The 23,188-nt window shown below is 38.7% G+C and overlaps 3 protein-coding genes across 3 annotated transcripts; 2 read left to right on the top strand and 1 right to left on the bottom strand.

The window, feature by feature from the left end:
- The first annotated feature begins 576 nt into the window (after window positions 1–576).
- On the top strand, window positions 577–5,720 carry tspan34b (tetraspanin 34b). The gene is made up of 8 exons (XM_086056109.1): window positions 577–724; window positions 2,636–2,718; window positions 3,250–3,465; window positions 3,741–3,815; window positions 3,906–4,013; window positions 4,120–4,254; window positions 4,345–4,437; window positions 5,295–5,720. The coding sequence occupies exons 2-8, from the start codon at window positions 2,662–2,664 to the stop codon at window positions 5,352–5,354; spliced, it is 744 nt and encodes a 247-aa protein (XP_085912235.1). The 5' UTR covers window positions 577–724; window positions 2,636–2,661; the 3' UTR covers window positions 5,355–5,720.
- A 2,073-nt stretch (window positions 5,721–7,793) lies between these two features.
- LOC147134838 (tetratricopeptide repeat protein 39A) lies at window positions 7,794–19,464 on the top strand. Its single transcript, XM_086056428.1, has 18 exons — window positions 7,794–8,141; window positions 9,947–10,054; window positions 11,312–11,443; window positions 11,678–11,733; window positions 12,283–12,350; window positions 12,447–12,511; window positions 12,919–13,018; window positions 13,103–13,168; window positions 13,247–13,355; window positions 13,448–13,515; window positions 15,091–15,150; window positions 15,770–15,931; window positions 16,371–16,462; window positions 17,008–17,128; window positions 17,203–17,314; window positions 17,392–17,506; window positions 17,843–17,959; window positions 19,041–19,464. Exons 1-18 carry the CDS (start codon window positions 8,107–8,109, stop codon window positions 19,147–19,149), a joined length of 1,695 nt encoding a protein of 564 aa, XP_085912554.1. The 5' UTR covers window positions 7,794–8,106; the 3' UTR covers window positions 19,150–19,464.
- Window positions 19,465–19,915: 451 nt separating this feature from the next.
- Window positions 19,916–21,659, bottom strand: gadd45gip1 (growth arrest and DNA-damage-inducible, gamma interacting protein 1). The gene is made up of 2 exons (XM_086055935.1): window positions 21,210–21,659; window positions 19,916–20,400 (listed from the first exon to the last, which is right to left on the bottom strand). The coding sequence occupies exons 1-2, from the start codon at window positions 21,608–21,610 to the stop codon at window positions 20,106–20,108; spliced, it is 696 nt and encodes a 231-aa protein (XP_085912061.1). The 5' UTR covers window positions 21,611–21,659; the 3' UTR covers window positions 19,916–20,105.
- Between the last annotated feature and the right edge of the window lie 1,529 nt (window positions 21,660–23,188).

The raw sequence follows: 23,188 nt of genomic DNA, 5'->3' as shown, positions 1-23,188 counted from the left end.
AAGACTTATTGCGTGGAATTAATCAAGAGGTTGACACACAAAATGTACTTTCTGCTTTATAGTAAACTTAATTTTTCTGCCTGTCATTATATGTCACGGGCATAGATAGATGAACAAAGATAATTTTTTTGTTGTGCATAAATATTCATTATCAAACCAAGTAAGTGAACTGGAATAACTTCTGGCGCTACACTTGATGAAATCTCTCACGGCACAGTGGTTGAAATCACTGCACTAATCCAACATCTTTTTGTATCTGAAACTATGCAGTAGATTAGAAGCTCTTTAATTTTCTCCTCGGGTAAAGTCTGCCCAGAGCGTGAAAGCTCCTGGCTCCTTAAAAATCTTTGTTTTCAAAATGACTCTTCACAACTCAAGTTTCCACCCAGGTGATCCCACAGCCTCCTCCCCCAGGGGTAACAAGCACCAGTCCGGCTCCATGGTGATGTGTTACTCAGCGGCATTGGTCACACCTACCTCCCCCCTCCCTCTTTAGTTCTGTACTAACAAATGATCTGCCTGCTTTAAAATAGCTGGTGAAAAGCATCTAAAGTTCTTACAGATGTAACAGAGCCACAGGCAACAAATTGGAAGTATTATTTTTTTTTGTTTAAACAGAATTTAGCCTCACAGTCTCCCACGGTTTCCATCCCTGGAGTCAAGGAAGAAACTCCCTGTAGGTGACCCAAGCTCAGAGCATTCCCTTGGATTATTTTTCTCAGAGGTAAGCATAGCCTGAATTTACTTGAATTGTGTTCATTTTTATTAAATCCACCACATAAGAAATCATTGTTTAGTTTCAAGCAATTATTTCTCTCAGCATCCTCTTTTGAGACTGTTTATTTAGGATGACAAGTTTAAATTGGGTCGCATTTGAACATTTGCATGGGTGTACAACTTTACTTTGCATTGGATTGCAATTCCAGGCAGCCTGGCTACACGAGGAAGAAGAGTACAATTGTAAAGGGGGACTGTCAAGGCAACTTAATGTGCACCCAGGCCTCTGACCGCCAAATGTATGATTAACTTGATGTGGCTCACTAAGCTGACATTGTTATTTTTGTTTCATTAAATATTCTCGTGTGTTGGCCAATTACAATGAGTCAGCGGGCAGTGATACAAAAGGTGGAGTAAGTAATAGTAAGATCACTCCCAAAGAAAGAGGTCGTCTTTTGAGCGCAAGAATAAGACTTCATGTGTTGTCTGACACCCCACAAATGCCTATCTGGGAGGTCATCCCACATTTAGAAGAGGTCATCTTGTAACCGCCTTTGAGGTCGGATGGACAAAGATATAGAAAGAATATTTTTGTTTGTTGATATTTGCCTTTTCAAAACAAACTCGAAATCCCAATTCCTTCCACCAAACTTAGTCACCGTAGTACATCGCATTAATTAAATAAAATAGAATAAATTGAATTTTCTGTGTTCAGTGAAAGGGAATTAAAATAACTCAAATGTGTGCATATTTGAACCTGTTTTATGTTATTTTGCATAGTGAGCCATTCCAGTTCAAAACGTTCACGTCAAACTGGTTAAGTCGTTTTATAAAGCCGTTAGTAGTAACTGTGCAACGTTTTAAGTAACACGTAATTGTCATGCAAGTGTAAAAAAAAAAAAAAAAAGTTAATCGCATTAAGAAAAGTAATAAAAAGAAAACCTAAACTAAAACTTAACTCTGCTAATTGAAGATTAAACTCAACTGACTACAAATATATGCTGTGTAAGTTCTATTCTTTTATTATTATTGTCGATTTATGTTGTGAGATTTGTTTTTCGTGTTGACTTTTAGATTTTTGCTCAATTGGTTGGTTTAATGGCACAAAATAATATATCGTTGCCGTCCAATGAAAAACAAGTATTATGTCCAATTTTGGGGGCCTGAAAATAAAATGGTGTGTTGCATTTACTGAATTTGATTTCAGTGGTTGAATGAAATAACCATCTGGATCCAAATATTTTTTTTTAAGTAGAGTAGTAGTCTCCTTATAAAATGCATTTGGCTCTTATTTCATGCAACCGCTTGACAAAATGAAATTGAATAAATCCAACATGCCATTTTTTCAGCGTGGTTTTACATTTCAACAAAAAGTCAAGCCTTCCTTACATCTCTTCCGAGTGGCAATTTAACTGACACAAAAATCTGCATAAATCTAACATAAATCACTTGCACTGGATTAATGATTACGTATGTTGTTTGGGTAGCTCATTTTTCCAAAATACTTTTCCCGAAATTCAGGGATTACACTTCCTCCTTGGTTTAATTTTAAACCAAAAAAGCCGTCAGACAAATGCACGTAAGATGATATGTGTTTGTTCAATGTCATGTGGATGAATTGAAAAGCATGATGTTTGCGTAGCAAAGGTTATGTTCAAAAGGGTTGGTGGGAAAAAACAGCAGGTGTATTTTGTATCTTGCGCCACACCCAAGTTCAGTACTTGCACTTGAAAGAGTTCTTTTTAATGTACCGAACGTGAAGTGTAAAACATAAAAAATATCAATGTAAAGAATACAGTAACCTAACATTGATCTTTTGAAAGGGGAAATCATTGAAGTGGTCGCAAAACCTGAACAGCAAACCAGTTTTTGTGATGGTTGGTCAATATGCTTGTGTTTTGCTCCTTTCTTTCTGCAGATTGGACACAACGGCTGATAACCAACATGGGATGCTTTGGATTCCTCAAGTTTATGATGTTCGTTTTCAATGGTATTATCTTTGTAAGTTGATGCTTTTGATACATAAAATATATATATATATATGTGTTGTCAAGCTAATTAATCGCAAAGTTTTCCGTAATTGATCGCGATTAATCGCATTTTTCTATAACATTTCTACAATTTTTTATGAAGCTTGGAACCGATATTTAGTTAAGTTAAATCTTGGAATTAGTGTGGAAAAAAATTAAAGTATATTTTGATTCAAAGACTGTTCTAATAGCTTTCTTTGATCTTTGAATACGATTCTTTTCCTGTGAAATACAACAGTTGAACGATACACCAAAGACGTACAACTAATGTGTGTATATATATATATATATATATATATATATATATGTGTGTATATATATGTGTATATATGTGTGTATATATATGTGTATATATATGTGTATATATATATATATATATATATATATATATATATATATATATATATATATGTGTATATGTAACATATTGTATCGGGAATATCTTGCTTCTCCAAATCTGTTGCGTCACCATCATTTATACTACCTGTTCACATTCTCACAGTTGGCCGGTGCAGTCATCCTGGGTGTCGGCATCTGGGTGAAGGTGGACAGCGGCTCCATCCTGGGCTTCCTGGGGATGATTGAAAACGCTCCCTCAGAGCTCAGCCAGGTGCTCAATGTGGGCTACCTGCTGATTGCTGTCGGAGCACTTCTCGTCATCATTGGTTTCCTCGGCTGCTGTGGGGCCATCAGAGAGAGCAAGTGCATGCTGCTGCTGGTAGGTGGTCGGATCCGTGTGGTCAACTCATTTTCAGGGGATGTTGCTGAAGGCGAGCACTTATAAAATATCTTTTGTGGTCCAGCAGTAATAATGACCACTAAAACCGGTCACCATAGCGATGAAAAAGTTTCCAATTCCCACATCAATTTTTATTACATATTATGTAGAGTTAAAATGATTCTGATATTGTACTTATTTCAAGGTAAAATCACATGTTTCATTACAGTTCCAATACTGTATGGCTGATAACATATCCATATTTGATCCTACAGTTCTTCATCATAATCCTCCTCGTCTTTCTAGTAGAGGTTGCAGGAGCTGTGGTGATTTTGGTATTCAGACCTTTGGTAAGTTGACACTTGTACATTTCCATAGTGGAGCTTGCTTCTAGTTGGCCTTTGGTATCTGGATATGCAAGTGACTAAATATTTGTACAGGCCGAAGACGTATTTCGAAGGTTTGGCAGAGCAGCAGTCGAGAGCATCAAGAAGGATTATGGGGAGAATTCGGACATCACTGGACTGTGGGATACTACAATGAGCACAGTGTGTAATGCTGATCAACATCTGTCAGCATTTGTTTGACTGGAGCTTTGTATTACGTGTTTAATTAAATGTGTTTAATTAACATATCCTATCTTTGTTTCTTCAGTTAAAATGTTGTGGTATCTACAACTCGTCAGACTTCATGGACTCTCCATATTATGTGGCCAACAACAATCAGTACCCGCCTCCGTGCTGTCCAGATGCTAGGCCCTGTAATCAAACAGTGACTGACAATTTCACGGTATGGGCTCTAATATTTATTGTGAAAACAAAAATAACACCCGCAGTATTAGCCAGTTGTGTTTTCATCCCGACTCTCTACTCTTTTCAGGCAGTCCCAGGTTGCTTCATAAAGTTCACGCAACTGATTGATGACAACACGGTCGCAATTGTAGCTGTGGCACTGGGAATTGCAGTACTTGAGGTATGAAACTCCCGCAATTCAGTTCATTCTAAGCAGTACATTTAAGTTGATCTGGGCTACGATTTCACATTTTAATTGGGTAGTAAACTTACTAATTTCAATGTTCTGTACAATACTACATTGCACTAAATTGCCCCCCATGCCAATTATCGGCAAAAAAATTGAACGTTGTAAAAAAGTTTACTTTTTGCAGAGTAGTACAAATATATGCAAAAAGTGAATATTATATATCATTCAGGAAATACTTTTCAGATTTTCTAATTCCCCATCTAATTTTTGTGCTAGAATTCATTTTGATAGCTTCTTATATAATCTATTCATAGGAGGTGGTCAATTTTATTTTTTTGTTAGCTATAAGCTGTAATCATCAAAAACATATATCTAAAAAGAAAATGTTAAATATGTCACTGTGTGTACAGTGTGTGACTTTCACTGATAGTTGAGTGCTTTTCGATTCATCAATTCATTGTTGCATCTCTAGTTACCATTAAAAGTAGCATCTGTGTAAAAGATGTGCTTGTAGAGCTTAAAGTTTCCAATATATTGATCAATGTTATTCAGCATCTCAAATCAAAATTATGCACATTTCCCTCAAAAGTGTGCACTTCTGTCCCAAGTGTGCCAAATATACTTGGGATTTTTCCGAATACCGGTAATTGTAGGTAACATATTCTTTAACCTTTTTGTACAGTTCTCAGAATCCAATGATATTTTAAACATAGTTTGAGCATTTTCCCCAAGTACTCTACAATACAGTACACTACAGGGCCCTTTAAATGAAGCGTAACTCAACACTATTTACGTATTTGCCATTCTCTTTGTTCTTCTTACCTAGTGTATGTGTATTCCCCTTGCAGTTATGTGCCATGACTGTTTCCATGATCCTTTACTGCAAGATCGATTCAAGGTCAGCCTGACAGCAAAGGCCAACAACTCCAGAAGGATCATTTTAATCCTAAAACAAGTTTTACTTACCATATTGCCTGTTAAAAAAAGACTGCTTATATTTGTACAGAAATGTCTAATCTGGACCAATCAGAAGGTAAGGGACGGCATAAATAAAAACTATTTTAAACATATTAAAGAGAAATGAGTTAATGTGAAGATAGCATTTATCAATGATACTGCAGATTTATGCTAGTGACTATTTACTGTGACAGGACTTTACAGCCTTTGACACACATGACAAAGAAATTACATGACGACTGATATAATTATGAAATAGAGGTCCAAATTTATGTTTGAGATTTAGGGTGTTGCTCTGCTATATTTGAAATACAAATATGATCTTGATATGCGTTGTATTCAACATGATCAATCTTGAAATAAAGTAAACATATTTATCTACAATGAGGCATGTTTGACTATAAAACCTTAAATCTGTCTTGTTAAGTGTAAAATGGTAAATGTTTATCCCATGTTATGTACACTTGCCCTTTGGTCCCCTTTTGTCGTTTTGCCCATTTTAACTATTCATGCTCTCATACTTGTTCAAATAAACACTGATCAAGATGTATTATAAGCACATTCAATTGAAATTTTGCTTTTGATCAAATACAATATGAATAACAATATGAATAACATTGGAAGGATTGGTACGATGGCGGCACGGTGGCCGACTGGTTAGCACGTCCGCCTCACAGTTCAGAGGTCGTGGGTTCGATCCCGGCTCCGGCCTCCCTGTGTGGAGTTTGCATGTTCTCCCCGTGCCTGCGTGGGTTTTCTCCGGGCACTCCGGTTTCCTCCCACATTCCAAAAACATGCATGGTAAGTTGATTGGATACTCTAAATTGCCCCTAGGTGTGATTGTGAGTGCGGATGTTTGTCTCTGTGTGCCCTGCGATTGGCTGGCAACCAGTTTAGGGTGTCCCCCGCCTACTGCCCAAAGACAGCTGGGATAGGCTCCAGCACGCCCCGCGACCCTTGTGAGGAGAAGCGGTACAGATAATGGATGGATTGGTACGATAATTTTGAATGATACACAAAAAAGGTAAAATTGTATACAGTATCTTCATGAAAACATTGAGTGCCGGTGTGAGTCAGGAAAATCAAGGGTGGAAGTTGAGTTCCACACCGGCCCTGTCTAGAGGAGCAAGTGAGTGTTTGCATCTCCCAAGCCATTCACAAGGTCATTTTGGGGCCTTCAGCAAAATAATGCCAAGGGTTCCATATTTTTGCGTGCCATTCAGCCACAGTATACTGTGCAACCCATTCATGCAACGCATACACCCAGATTTCATGTTCGTCAGATTTTGCTGCACTGCAGAAAATTATTCAAACTTCTCATCCCAACTGACTGTCAGTATTTACAGTAGGTGCCAACCCTCCTTCTAAAATATGAAACGAAAGAAGTTGAGTTATACTTTTGCTTTTTGCCATTTCAAGCTTGTAATCAGGTATCAAAACTCACATTAAATTGTTATAGTTGTTTAAAATCGAAGCAAACTATAATAAAATTATATGTATATATAACTATAATAAAATTATATATATATATATATATATATATATATATATATATATATATATATATATATATACATATATATATATATATATATATATATATATTATTATTATTTTTTTTTTTATGTATATGTGGTGACAGGCCCCAACTATGAGTCAAGAGACGAGTCAAGACAGCTGTCACGCCGACACGCGCTGCCGGTAACAATTTCAAAATGAAAGTGAACAAGGCTTTGATGTCCATGGTACGTTTATTTTGAAGTTTGCCTTCATAATCCTCCCGACCGCGCTCAAACACGGACGTCTTTGCTGTTTTCCATCGAGAATGGCATTAAATTCAGTTTGGGGGCCCTCTAGTGGCCAGGGGGGCCCTAAGCAGCGGCTTCGTCTCTTATAAAATGAACACCGGCCCTGCCGTTGACTATGATAAAAATGACAAGAGCATGCAACCACAATGTTAACAGATAAAGTTTACACATAGCCTAGCTTATTGAAGTACTACAGCCTCAAAGGGAAATTAAATCACAGCATTTATGTGCTTGTCGAATACATTTAATGTATTTCTATATTCCAAATTGATATTTTATTACACACAACACAGAGAAATATGACATAAATGATTTAACGTGTAATCTTGCCTTGAGTCTGTTCAAAAGTGAGCAAAAAATAAATAAATAAAAATAAGAAAAAATAAAAGGAAAAGCCCCAGTCAACCGTGCACCACATTCTCGCCTTTTACATGCATAGAAAATGTTTATCGTGACTAACACAACTAATACAATACACAGGTAATTACTATTGAAATGTCGCCTGTCTACGCCAACGTTGTGCCCGTGCGGCCAGCCGGTTGGACCGGACCACGCTGGACCGGTGACGTTTTTGTACACGTTCGACTTTTCGTGGCTTTCCTCCTCCTCCCCTCAACTTAATTTTCCTTCCTCAAAGTCTGCGTGTCAATGGAAGCAGAGGAGGAGTTAAGTGCGCCACTCTTTTCCATTTCACACACCGCTAAATACCTGTACTCCCGATCGAGCTCATTCAAATTATAGGAAACTGAGGAAATAAATGCCAACACTCGGACTGCGTTTGGACCCACTCGGGAGCTTGGTTTGAAGGTGCAGATAAAGTGATCAATGCGCCTTGGTCGGCTCTGGTGTGTGAGAACTGCACGGGCCCTAGCAGGTGTAGCAGCTGAGAGAGAACATGTCCAATGGAAAAGACGAGAATGCTGCTCAGAAGTGAGTACAACCCAAAAGAAAAAAATGAGTTTGACTTTCTTTAATTGTTGTGAAGAAGCAGCAGCATTTAGACTTGTGCTACTTGCGCAAGTTCAAAAAAAAAAAAAAAAAAAAAAAAGTTTAAATAGTTGTTTAAATAACCCTTAACCACAAAAGCCTGTTTCCTGCTCGTCTGGAAGTCAGTCTTTTCTTTCTTAACACGTGTGTCTCTTGCCAAGTAATACTCCAACGTAAACACTTTCAAAGGACGTTTAAATGCCTCCAAAGATTTTGGTGTGTTACCTTCGGTGTAAAACGATGCAGTGGCTTCACGTGACCCTGTGTGTTCGGTCCTCCTTAATATTTACTATACTGTATATCAATGCTGATGTTTTTTCCCCTTCTACTGTATTAATTCCAAGAATACACTCTGTTGCATTTGAATATAATTGCATCAAAGTAACAATTGAAAGATAAGCAGTGGGTAGCTTAAAGCCACTGGAGGGACATGTTTTTTTACTGAAAGACAAAATAACACGTGTCTGGCTAATTTGCCAAGAAACTAGCTGTTCAAGGAATCTAATTCCAGATGAAGCTTGCAAACTACCACAAGGTGACTGGCTGCCAACAAATGCTGTGAAAAATTCAACCTAAGAGGTTTTCACCTCAACAAATCTGACCCTCTTTGCAAAAGGTTTGGACAACCCTGCTCTTGACTCACTTGTGATAAGTAAAACTACACTTTATGATGAGATTATATAAAAATAAAACAAACAAACAAAAAAAAGTTTTATTTAGGCTTCACACATACCCCATATCATAATCATGCCATATTCATACATACAGTATCTCTCTGCTCTGTAGGAATGACGACTATTAAAGGATATTAGTTGGGGACCTTATCCACCCCTTCTTCTTGCTCTTAATTACATGATCCACTTCCAACATACTGCGGCACAACATACTTCTACACTGAAGAACCGCAACTCAAAATTTGGACTTGAGTGTATTCTGTGAAAATGCTAACTTAAAAATTCTCCATGCGAGGAGGTGTGAAAGATTGAAAAATAGGGGTTCACTTTATTTTCACTTTGTGGCAATGCACTGCATCACAGCTGGTTTGAATCTTAGGCCATCCCGTAGTGTCCTCTCCCTGCTTTTGTAGGTTTCCTCCAGGCACTGCAGCTCCATCATCCCAAAACAGGTTTGGTTGATTGTAGAATCTACATTGTCTGTGTTTTTGTCTATGACTGTTTTTGTTTATTTATTTTTTTTATTTTATGATCAATGTGATTGGCTGCCGATTAGTCCAGGGTGTATGCTGTCCTCACTCACAAATTTACTGAGGATGGATGGCTTGTACATGGGCCCAAAGTGAGATTCTTTATCACAGGCCCTCCAATGCGTCTAGCAACTGTTATATAAAAAGTGCAAAATCCATCAAACCCACAAATGCTTGAAATAATATTATTAATTAACATAAATAACAAATAATGAACGTTCTTGGAAATCGTATATTTTTTTCCAAATGAAATACAAAATGCCCACCCTTAGTTGCACCATTACTCAGAGGTTAAGATACAGTAACATTTTAATGCACTACATATACAATATAGTACATGTGCAGCATTCGACATCAAAATTGAGTATAATTTCAGCTCTCTCGTTGGATCTCTTACAATTATGCAGCTGTACTCCATGTGGCCGGTGAGTGAACGTGACAAAAAAGCCTCCTCACTTTATCTTCAATGCACATAGGTATATGTGCACAATTATAATTGACGTTCATTCTACCCATCCTCATGTCCCACTGTTATCTATTTTAGCAACTCATCCCAGATGACCCTAGAAGAAAGCCTGGATGAGTGTATGGAGGCCCTGGATCTCTTCCTAAACAATCACTTCAATGAGAGTCTGGAGAGGCTTCAGTCAAAGTAAAACAAAAACTGATGTTCATGTTTTTGGTGACTTATTTTGGGTTGGTAATCACAATCATGTGTTCGAAGAAGAGGTTCATCGTTTTGGCCACAGGTGATGCTGAGAACAGTGAACTATGTAGCTATGAAGCAATGTGCCTTTTGTTATATGACTTACAAGTATAGCTCAGGTAAGCTTTTATTCTCCAGGATATTCTGTGTTTGCTGAAGCTGACGCCCGAGGTCTGACTGTTTTAACAGCCAAAGAATGGCACCCCTGTTAAATAAATATTATGCTGTGAGATAGTAGCAGTGCTGAGACACCTTGAAGAAAAACTACTCCTCATAAAAAGTTTCAAATACTAACCTTCACCTACCAATTCAGAGTATACCCCACCTCTCTCCCAAAACTATCTGAAATGGGCTCCTGCTCACCCGTGACCATGAGGCAGCAAAATCTACCTGCCTTTAGCCATCTCAGGGGGCGGCCATTTTGTCACTTCTGTCGACTGAAAATGACATCACAGCGTCCCAAGGGCTCAGATAACAACCAATCATGGCCCATCTTCAGAAAACAGGTGAACTGTGATTGGTCGTTACCTGAGCCCTGAGCAACTGTGATGTCATTTTCAGTTGACAGAAGTAACAAAATGGCCGCCCCAGAGCTGGCTAAAAACGGCCGGATCAACTCTTATTCCATAAATGGAATATTTATCAGAATGCCTTATTTGAACTAGTGGGCCTGCATAGAACATATTCTTAATAACAATGTCTTTGGATTACAACAAAGTTCTTTTGCCAGGGCGGGAGTGTAGCCCATATTTACACTGAGGTTGGAACACAACATGAATTCAAGTTTGATTTACGCTAATACATTAGTTTAAGCATAATTATAGTGAATATTTGTCTATTTCTGGATTTAGAAAAAGCGTATGAATATATAAGATCATCTGGAGTGGCAGAGAAGTATATTAGACTAGTCCAGGATGTATGAGAACATTACGACAGTTATGACATGAGCTGTTGACGTGATGGAAGACTTCAAAATGGAAGTGGCACTGCTTGACACATGAAGTCAGGCGTTAATCCAGAAGGAATGAAGCCATATAATTTCTAGCCAATACTGTGAAGTAAGTCTCCCCAGTGAGATTCAACTTTTGATGTGAAACATGCAGCGGCAATTGATCTTTTGATGGCACAAAGTGCACCTTGGAGAACAAGTAGACCAGGAAGTGCGGCTCACCTGTTTTCTGTCTTTCTCTGTTTCCCATGTAGAGTGGCTGAGAGTATGTACCATGCTCTCATCTATGCCACAGTGCTAGAAATGCAGGCCATGATGACTTTCCAGCATGAAGACATATGCAATGCTGGAGCTACAATGAAAAGTGCTCAGGATCTCTGTCAGAGGTTTGTTTCCTCCATTTAAAAGAATATACATCAATTGGTGCTTATTTCTGCTTGAAGAGCACATTAAACAACGTGACTGCATTTATATTTGAGAGCCATTAAGATCCTGTTCTATGCATGATAAAAAGCAAAAAAAAAAAAATGTGTTGACGTACAAATGTATTGTGAGAAATTAGTATCGCACATGGTATAGTAAGATCCATTATTCATGTTGATCTGCCAACATTGTTTCAGGTTTCGCCGTAAATCTTCAAATTTAGCGAAGTTAACAGGGGAGCCGCTCACTGAAGGTAAATGTCTTTCTTTATCTATGGCGACCACGGGCTGAGCTAGTGTGGCCAGCGTTTCCGGCCTAGCTCATGACTTATTTCTTCCTTTCTTTCTTTTTTCTTTTTTTTCTAAAGTTATGAGTGACAAATGTAGCGACTTTAGTGGTGTTATTGGAAACTCTGAGACTCCCTCCAGAGCAAGAAACCCCACCACATGCAGACTCCCAATGAATCTGCGTGTGCAAAGCTAATTTATCCATATTGTGATGTCACAAGTCAGCAAATGTTAGTACGGCTGGCTTACAAAACACATTTTCCCAAATAGGTAAATAACAAAAGATGTACTTTCATTTCATACTTAAGGGATGGGCAGGCACTGCAGGGACCCAACTATTTGTATACAAAAAATCAATTTTCAAAAATCAAAAATCTGAGTGACCATCAGGTGGCGCGATTAAAACAGACCCATTTTGGCTCCCAACGCCTGACCTTCAAATTTTGAAAGGCGGCATATCAGGTTGTTTAGAATGTCTTTGTAAGTTCATTATTCTGTTTATCACGCATGTGCAGAGCAGCTCCATGCTGAAGTCTGTTACGCAGAATGCCAACTCCAAAGAGCCGCTCTCACCTTCCTGCAGGTATGGTACGATGATACACTGCATTTATGGCCGCAGTTAGCACAACACAGAATAGGCCCTAGTACTTACTAAATTGCACAAAATATTTCTTTGCAGGATGAGAATATGGTGAGTTTTATCAAAGGTGGGATCAAAGTACGAAACAGTTACCTGATTTACAAGTAAGTAGCTCTACATGCAGTTCATACAGTGATGTGTAGTTAGAATGTGTAATTTAACTGTGAATTATGACCTCCACATTGGGTCACGAGATGAGGTGTAAAATGATCAATTACGATCGAGTCTAATTTCTAGACTAGTTCAACCTCTTATTGATCAATGATTTAGAACGTGTCCCAATGCTTTTGTCATATTGTGTAAACAGTTTCTTTAATCGTGGTTATTCAATCATGTTAAAGGTTTCATAAATGGAAAACAAAGTCAAGGAAAGGAGGTTGTGATAAATGAGGTTGCATAGTTGCATTGTACAGTAAGAAGGGTCGGATTTGTCATTGATAGAATTTGTCTGTCCATTTCGCTCTACGCTTCTAAAGGCTTTTTTTCTGATATGAACAACTTTGTCTTCCAGAGACTTGCATTCCTATATAAAATCTCAAACCTGTTTTAAAGGACCTAGCCACAATCACTTAGAGGGTGGGATTTCTTTTGGAATAGGAGCATTTAATTTGGTATGATGTCACTATACTACACTTAGACCTTGTGTGTGTGCATTTTACAGCTCACTAAATATTATTTTCTGTCATTTTCTTTAGACACTCTCTTTATTTCCGCCACGGATACTAAAAGTATTAGAGTTTGCAGGCTTCTCGGGAGATAAGGTATGTGACAGGTGTCATGTCCAGCGCATGCCTCAACTCTCATTTGCATATCGGTGATCATCCACATCCCCGTTTAAGGACTACGGTTTGTCTCTGCTTGATGATGGCGCGACAGCGTTGAATCTGCGCTCCATGCTGTGTGCTCTGCTACTGCTTTGCTACTACACCTTTCTCACCTTCATACTGGGTATGGCTCCTCTCCATACAAACTCATATGTCTGACTGATCACTCGGTGCTTTCTGAGTGATCTGGAAGTTGTTTCATGTTCTCGCTCTCAGGAACAGGCGAGGGACATGTGGCAGAAGCTGAAAGATTGCTGAAAATATTCCGGCTCCGCTATCCCCGGGTGAGTGGATTGCAGAATTCCAAAGAGCTTGACCAAAGACGATAAAAGAATTAAAACGGGGGCGGGGCCATGGGTGGGCCTGGATGGGCACAGGGCCAGCCAGGTTGACAGACTGCCCACCCACATAAGATTCATGAAATAATATATCCTTATAAATTTTTTGTAAATTATTATTGAATTATTTTTTAATTTGAGTTTGTTGTGTTTTTTATTTTATTGAATATTAAGAATGGCATACTTGTGGTTGTCTAAGGAAGATCTGAACTTCATATTATTCACTTTATCATTTTATTTGAATATACAATGTGTCGGGACAGGAGGATTGTGCTCAGTGAGAGAAATATTCAGGCCCACCCATTAGACACGTTCTGGCTCCGCCCCTGAATTAAACACCATATTTTTATTGTTTAATTCATTGTTTTTCTGTATCTATGTGTATCAGGCTGGATTGTGGTTAATGGAGAATGACAAAAGACATATTGAATAACTGACTAGACAGTACATTGAGCATTTTGGCGCAGGAGGAATGATACCATGGAATAGAGTACAATTCTAACAGAAAAACAGTTGGGTTAAAAATAACAAAATTTTGGGTCAAAAATGGACCGATACACAAATTGGGTCAATTTGACCCACTTTCTTGCATTGTTTTGTACAAAACAGCCCATTTTCGGGGGTTGTTTTGTACAAATCTTTTTGGGCCCAAAATTGTATTATTTTTAACCTAACTGTTTTTAGAGTGTAGACACACCCCTACATGCACATTTTTATAACAATTTTCACCAAAATATGATGCATTATAGCTTTGCACACCTGTTAAGCATCCACAAAATTGCATGAAAACTGTTTGTGTGTTTTCTGTGTAACACTGATATTTAATTAATTAGCTAAGTGACTGAAAACCCAGAAGACAAAACTTTTTGGGCCCAAAATTGTGTTATTTTTAACCTAATTGTTTTTAGAGTGTAGATACACCCCTACATGCACATTTCTATGACAATTTTCACCAAAATGTGATGCATTATAGCTTTGCACACCTGTTAAGCATCCACAAAATTGCATGAGAACTGTTTGTGTGTTTTCACTGATATTTAATTAATTAGCTAACTGACTGAAAACCCAGAAGATAGCCAGTGTGTTATGTTGCATTGTCAGTATTACTCATTTCTAATTGTACATAACAGAATGGTGTAATAAGACATAATAAGACGTAAGACTGATATTTTTGAGTGTTGTGGTGGTTGTAAAAAGCCAAATCAAGTGATAGAGCATTTCACTGAATTCCTAACTTGAGATCTTACGATGCCTGATCTTACCCCCTTGATGATGAACATCATTACATTTCCCCACCCTTTTATTTTACAACCTGTTCCACTCCACATCACTTCACAATCCTTGTGTCCACTCCACGTACTGCATACATGCTTGCCCATCCCAAAGAACAAACTTGACACTCTTACCACACTGTGTACAAATTCATGGGAATGCCATTAAATGGATAGGAATTAGCTTAAAGTAAAATGGCAGGTGGGTGAGTAGTAGCCTTAATAAACAGACATTACTTTTTCTGCACAGGGAGCAATATTCCTGTTCTTTGCCGGCAGGGCAGAGGAGATGAAAGGAAACATCGATGAGGTGTGTTTATGTGTGTGTATGTGTGTGTGCTTTTGTCATAAAATATTCCAGGAACAGTCCTGGGGGGGGGGGGGGTAAAAAAAGAATGCTTGTATTCATTTCCTGTTCTTGTTCATTTCCTGTGTGGCAACGAGTCTATTGTTCTCACATCTGTTGCATGATGTAATGCACTAATCAACCACAACCAGAGGCGCATGCATTCTAATGAGATGTTGTATCAAAATATCAGGATATTCAAATGACAATGCTTGGTATTGATTGTGACCGTTGAGCCAGGCACCATGTTAGCCTAGTGGCTAGCATGTTTGCCTCACAGTTCTGAGGTTCCGAATTCCTTTGACTTGTGTTAACATTTTCTCCCCCGTGCTTGCATGTGTTTTCTCCGAGTACTCTTACATCCCTAAAACACACACATTATTGAAGGCCTGTTGTCTGTAGGCATGAATGGTTTAATGATTTATTTGTAAAGGCAGAAATGAAACATGAATGTCAGCTTTTGCAGTAGTAATTATGTCAGCTGCACACTGCTCAAGGCCAACACGAATGTTTTAATAAGCCAAATGTAAAAAACGTTTTGCATGTTTTGTGTGTCCTCATTGTTGTGCCACTGCGTCACCAGGCGGTGGCTCTATTTGAAGATGGCTGCAAGGCCCAGCAAGCGTGGAAGCAGTTCCACCACATGTGCTACTGGGAGCTGATGTGGTGCTTCACCTATAAGCGAGCCTGGAAGATGGCCTATTTCTATGCAGACCTACTGAGCAAGGAAAGCCGCTGGTCCAAGGTGCACACTAGAAAAGAAAATTGCTGTTGTTATCATGTTATGCTACTTCTTGGCTACTGATTATTGTGATTTGCAAAGGGTTGCCCGTTTCATACACAATTCTGAAATGTGCTCAAAATTACCTTTAAACATACCTGTATATGTTTGTGTTGTCAAGTTGTAGCTGCTGTGGCTTGCTTGACAATTATGAGCTCTTATTTTGAAATGACAGGAAGTAGATGATATCATCATAATGATTTTCATTTATGTGAAGACCGATCATTTAACGATTTTTCACATTAACACTGGTCAACAGCTAATATTAATCAGTGATGGCTTTAAACATATGTTCAACACTAATTTCAATAATGTCTACTTTTTTTCTACCAGATCAGCTTTTTGAAATTTTGACCTATAGAAGTTTGTGCAGTATGGACTTTACCATGCCTTTTATTTTTAGGCTATGTACATCTACATGAAAGCTGCTTGTCTCAGCATGCTGCCAAGGGAAGAGGAACGTCCGTTTGGAGAGAATGAGGTGGATCTCTTTAGGTTAGTGATTCCCACCATAAATGTGACCATGACGTGAGACAAATTATAAGTAGTGCCACAGGCATTATTAATTACAATGTTCCCATAAACGGCTGGGGTTGATTTACACAATATTACAAGTGATAAAGCACTCAGTGAGATACTCAATATAAGCCAGGCCTACTAAAGGCAGAAAAAATAAACAAGTATAGTATGCATTTATATAAGTGTCATCTGGTTTATTATGTATTGGTTTAAAAAAATATATGTAGTCCAACACCAATGTGCAAAAATAACCTATCCAAACTATAATTTAGTTTATGTTACTCTGTTCTTTTGAAATACTCCACCCACTGAATGGAACTCCTGATTTTTCTGGAGGCAAAGTTATTTAGGACATCTGAAATGCGAATCACGAGTCTTTTCTTGTTCTTGTGCCACAGACAATGTCAACTGGTATTTACTAGTTTTGGTCATGAGGCTCGACAGTAAGGAGGTGCTTGGTTTGCATATACGTTTTGGGCTAGCTCTGCTCGAACCCATTTGTGGCTTTCTCTTCTGTTTAGACAAGTGCCTGCCTTCAAGCAGAAGATAGCAGGGAAGTCTCCCCCCACAGAAAAATTTGCTATCCGCAAAGCTCGCCGCTACAAAGCCCACTGCCCAGTCCGGCTAGCCGCGCCAGTGCTGGTAAGACTTCAAAAACACATATTCTGGAACCAACACCAAAAAGCCCTTTACATTGATCCACCACTTGATTCCAGGAGATGATGTACATGTGGAATGGTTTTAGCATGATCAAAAAACGACCAGAGCTGACTGAAGGCATCATCCAGACTCTAGTGGAGGCTGAGCGCACCCTGTTGGAGTCTCCAGGTCCTCACATGTGCGCTTTATTGAAGTGTGACACAAAATGTGACATCAATGCTGTTTGTCTTCTCACATCTCCATAGAGAATGAGTATTCGTTAGATGACCGTTGTGTAATCCACCTGCTGAAGGGAATGTGTTTGAAAAACCAGGGGCTCCTCCAGGGTGCCGAGGAATGCTTTCATAAAATTTGCTTGAGGTGAGCGCTTGTTACATTCCTTCCAAATCACCACACAACAAGAAACCAGAACACCATAACCAGAGGGCTATTTTAATCGCTGTTGTGAGAAGAATAACAAACTGTACTGTGGGAAATTGTATGCAGTCTATGGCACCAGGAGAGTTGCCTTGAACCAGACCGAGACACTCCAGCAATCAATTCTTTGCAATTGAAATAAGTAGTGAACCAGTCCACTTGAATAAAGGGCGGGGCCGCATGAAAAGAAAGCCTTTAGATTTTTAAGTCTGCAGGTGGCTGTTGGTTACAAATTTTAAAAGGGTTCAAGCGAATCTTTTTTTTTTTTTTTTTTTGAAGTGAGAAGAAGCTCAGGTTTGACCACTACCTCATTCCCAATTCCATGGTGGAGCTTAGTCTCCTCTACATTGACCAGGGCCGAAGGGACGAGGCCATCAAACTGCTCCACAAGGCCAAGTAAGTTACTCCTATTTAATGAAGTTAGTGGTTCATTACACCAATAGCGTCATAAGCATGACAGTGGTTCTCAAAGTTTGCTACGAGTACCACTAATGATGTGCGGGAACCCTATAGTGGTATGCAGAAGAATCACTGATTTTTGTACAGGTCAGGTTTTCAAACATTTTTGTAATTACACATTTTAACTTTTATGTTAAATATATTTTGAGTAGTTGTTTTTTACTTAAGTGCCTTACAATAATATGAAATGGAATAAAATCTCTGCCTCATTTTTGAAGAACACTTGGGCCTTCTCCATTACTGTCTTTTAATGTTGGTCATAATGGTGTGACTTTTTTTGAGGTGGTACTTGGTTTTAAAAGTTTGCGAACCATTGCTTCAGAAGGAAGATCATATATTTTTAGTAGTAAAATATTACACCAACATATTGGTCTCATTTACCGTAAATGAATAATTTTTTAGAGATCTGTCTCAATGATTTTTCCTAAAGGTTTGCACGATTTTTTTAGTAGGTTTAACTGAAACGACCAACTAACTCAAACTACTAAAGTTTCACAAACTAGTATTTTGGTATTTCCAAGATTGAGGGTGTTTGCCGCTTTGGGGTTCCCTGTGCATTTCCACAGTTCCACTAGGGAACAGTAGAGGGCAGTGTCTGCCTGTTACATTTTTATCAGAGTACCTTCATGGAACACAAAAGGTTTTTGCTATAGTAGCTTGGATTATGTTTCATGTTTTGTATGGGGTACACACATTAGCATTACTGCCCATAAAGCACCTCAGACCTCTGCTGCTATTAGACACCTTAGGAAAAACTACAATACAGAGTCAAAAAGGTGTTGTGGCAGCCCTGCGTAAAAACAAAACAAAACACAGCATAGATTTGGGCTCGCTTGTGTGGCTGCTGTTTTTTTTTTTTTTTACAAGGAGGATTTAAAAGTTGAAATTGTACTTTAATGGCAGTTGATTCAAATTAACGACAACCCATAAATGCTGTGCTCCTCTGCTTATGTGAGACTTGAAATAAAGTGATGTTAACCATTTACCTGCTTTAAACAGTCCTTCTTTCGACTTCTAGAAACAACTACAAAGAATACTCTTTGGAATCTCGTACACAGTTCAGGATCCATGCCGCTCTGGCCAAACTGAAGGCCGGCTCTGTCGACGAAGACCAAACTCATCCATAGGGAGGCCGACGTTTTATCTCCGGAGTCACTCTTCCACTGCTGTCATTGTGATACTTCCGCCGTTTTAGCCAATGCCCAGTTTTATACATGTATCCATTTTCATCAATTAAATGCTGGGTTTAGATTTGAGTAGTCTTTTTTTGACATTTGATGAAGGTAAGACCCGATTTGGCGTCAAACACATAAGTGTTGTATAGTTTGGAACAGAACTGCACTTTTTATAAGAATACAAACTTGTGTATAATGACATTTCAGTGTATGGACCATGTTTACATAACCTGCCTCAACTCTTGATTAAAGCCACTCTAAATAACATTTACAGTAACTGCATTATTCTGATGGATTAACATCAGAGAAATATGGAACGTTGACATAATTTGAGGTCAAGATATGTTATGGTGTCAAAAGCTATTACAAAAAGGGAATCACTAAAAAGATGTGGCAATTTCAAGACTCCACAGTGGAAATGTTTTGAAATGCATTTTTTTCTTACTGTAGCTCACTATGTTTCAATTTATTATACTAATTAGTTCCTTTAGGGGAAATTCAACTTTCCCTCCACTGTATGTATTTGGGCATCCAAGAAGAGAAGTCAGCGAGGAAAGCACCACTTCTCATGCTTGGGTGATGGGGATGGTGTCTTGCTCAGGGACACCTCGGCAGTAGCAAGCAAGCAGACTTGCATCTTGCCTACTGTGTGTTAAGTTTTCAGGTCCACTCACGACACTTTGCAATACGCTCCACGTTTCTTGAAAACACAATGCGGTCTGCGTAGAAATATTTATTACAATGACAGTTAAACAAGGAAGGAGAATCAACTTTTTAATGTAACTTCAAAATTGAGCTCTTGTAATTCCAGATGGCATTAGAAAACAAAATGATCACTTAAGGGGGCTCATTAAGTAGACAGACTAAAATGTATTAGTTAATTACATCTATGCTGACTGAGTCCAAGTTTAGGAGGAGGAGGCAACAGGAGGAGTGACAGGGACTTCAGCCTGCTCTTCTCTCAGTCTGCGTTTCATTAGTTTCCTCTTTTTCTTCTCCTCTTTCTCAACTTCGGCAACCATTTCCAAGAATTTGGGGCTGCGGGGGTCCACTGAGTAGCCAAAACGCTCTCTGGCCTCAGCCAGCAGCTTTTCACGACGCGCCTTCTCCTCTTTTTGCTTCTGTTTAGCTTCACGCTTCTCTCTGTGCCAGTCGGCGATCATCTTGGGCATTTTGGCCATGTTTTCTGCGATGAGCTTCTCTCTGTGACAGGAATAGAAATGATCATGATAACAGATGTTAGTGGAGGTCATCATTTGATTGACAGTCAACCACATCATTTCAGAGTAGTAAGTATATCAACAATTGAATGATATCCATTTCACTTGAATGAACTGTGCCGGTACCCTTTAACTCATTCAGTGCCAGACATTTTCAGACCCTCTTTTACCCTAAAGTTTGAAAAATATTTCAACATTTATAAATGCATTTATGGGATTGAATGGCTGGACGATGAAAAGGCAAATAAAAATCTCCTTGGCAGTGAATGAGTTAAGTAAATGTTAACACATTCAATCCCAAAGACATATTTATATGCCAAGACATAAATATGTCCTTGGCACTGAATGCGTTAACAACATACTAGCATAGTGGCATTTTTAAATTGATCTGTTCGAATAAACAAGTGTTTAAAGACAACAAACCCACATTCCAGAGGTGTTAGGACTCAAATAGCAACACTCTGTGGGATTAAGTGTTTTAATATACATATTTTATTTTACTTTCAGCATTCCTATGTGCTGCCTGCGGTTAACACATAGTGTAAGTAAACATTGTAAGATGCACCGTATCAATGGGTAAACCTATGCACAATCATAGTTCATTTTCCCAAGCTACACGTCAAACTTAAGGTGACTTTTTCTGTAAGAAGGCGTTGGTTTAGACGGCATGTGGAATACAGACATTACAAGCTTTCAATTCAAGCGACACAAGAGCCTCAATAACAAGAATGAGTTTGTTTATTCCCTGTCCGATTATAGAAATATGGTTTTAGCTGCGTTAGCATCACTCACTTTGCCATGCGTTTTTCAGCCTCTTCCTTTTGTTTGGCCGCGATATTCTTCAACATAACCTCTAACGGAGGATGCCACTCATTCTCCTCCGCGATTAACTTGTCCAGTTCTTCGTGGCTGGGCCACAGCGAGGTTGGGTCGATACCGGACGCTGATCCGTAGCGACCGTACAGCTTCGCATCGTATTTGCTCGTCTTCTGCCATTCCGGTGTCTCCTCGCTACTCTTGTCTGGAATATAAGGATCGCGAAGATTCAGTTTCAGAGGTTTGGGGTTATATGATGCCGTCTGTAGTTGAATCCCGTTCGGATAGCTCGGGGAATTCCGAGTTTTTGGTGCTGAAATCCACTTATATGTGTTACAGACCACAATCGTCCTCCTACAGAGAACGGACGCGGCCATTTTTCTTTAGCCTGACAAAGGACCCCAGATAGATGGCTTTGAAAGTGCCTGTTCAGGATATATTCATTTTTATCAAAAGGCAAACTGGATCCATCGTGTAACGGTTGATAATTTTTCCTGATATTTTAATCAATTGAATTTAATAAATCTAAATAAAATACTGTACAATTTCAAAAGACATTCTGTATTTCCTCCAACATTAAAGTCTAAGTGTGAAGTAAACTTGACCAACCATCTTTTGACGGCTAAAACTATTTGAAGCATACTTTCGTCAGTTTTTTTAACGCAACCTATCCAGATTCACAATTAGACCCATAGCAACGCGTTTAGCAACAAAAATACAAATGTTCGGTAATCTCCGGTAATCTTCGGTGAGTGACGTCACAAAAAGACATCGACTCGCCAGTCATCCATTGTACTGCATTGTTTACTGTCACGTTTGCTGCTCTTTGTCACGTTTGCTGCTCTTTGCCATTCTTGTCGCGTTTTTCCTCGAAATGCCTCGGCGATGTGGCAATGCATTGTCCATATTCAGGACCAGTTGTTTCAGTGGCCAAAAGATAAGGCACGTTTTCGGAGCACGTAAATGAACCAGTTTGTGTTACAGTTCAACTGGCTTCCACATTAACTGGCTACCGATTCCAGCTGTGGCCGTTCGGGCAATGCCAGTCCAGTTTGTTTTTCCTGTCTGCAGAGCAACATCTAAACTGTTCAACCGCATACCTGTTCAATTCTGCAATAAACAGTTGAAACAAAACGTCTCGTTTACAAGTCATGACTGGTTGCAAGAAATTGTAAACATGCGGGAAAAATATTAATATATAAATATATATATATTTATATATATAATATATATATATGTCATGTCATCTTCCAAACCGCTTATCCTATATAGGGTCGCGGGGAGTTGCTGGAGCCTATCCCAGCCGTCAATGGGCGAAGGCAGACCACACCCCGAACTGGTCGCCAGCCAGTCGCAGGGCACACATATATATATATATATATATATATATATTTGTCTATATATATATATATATATATATATATATATATATATATATATATATATATATATATATATATATATATATATATATATATATATATATTATATATAAATATATATATATATATATATATTATATATATATATATATATATATACATATATACACACATATATATACAAATATATATATATATACACACATACATATATATACACACATATACATATATATATACACGGTATTTCAACCTGTGACACAATTTGGGGAAAGAAAGAGAAAGGCAGCAGCCCTCCTGAGGGGACGCATGAGCTATATGATATGGCGTCCTTGACTCCTGTGGCATTATCCGTGGTATTACATGTGTTGAACCACTAGAGGACAGAATATGCATGTGGTACTGGGAAGCACGTAAAAAGCGTTGTGCAGGCAATTAATGAAGGTGGCTCCGTAGAAGAGAACACACAGCAGGGGCGGAGACAGAATGTGGCTAATGGCTGGGCTTGGAAAAAATCAGGGTGGGCCTAAATATTTCCCTCACTGAGCACAATCCTCCTGTCCCGACATATCG

Source organism: Filicampus tigris, chromosome 16 (genome assembly GCF_054856515.1).
Source record: "Filicampus tigris isolate MCC_2025a chromosome 16, RoL_Ftig_1.0, whole genome shotgun sequence".
NCBI classification, from domain to species: domain Eukaryota; kingdom Metazoa; phylum Chordata; class Actinopteri; order Syngnathiformes; family Syngnathidae; genus Filicampus; species Filicampus tigris.
This window is presented reverse-complemented; position numbering and strand designations above follow the sequence as displayed.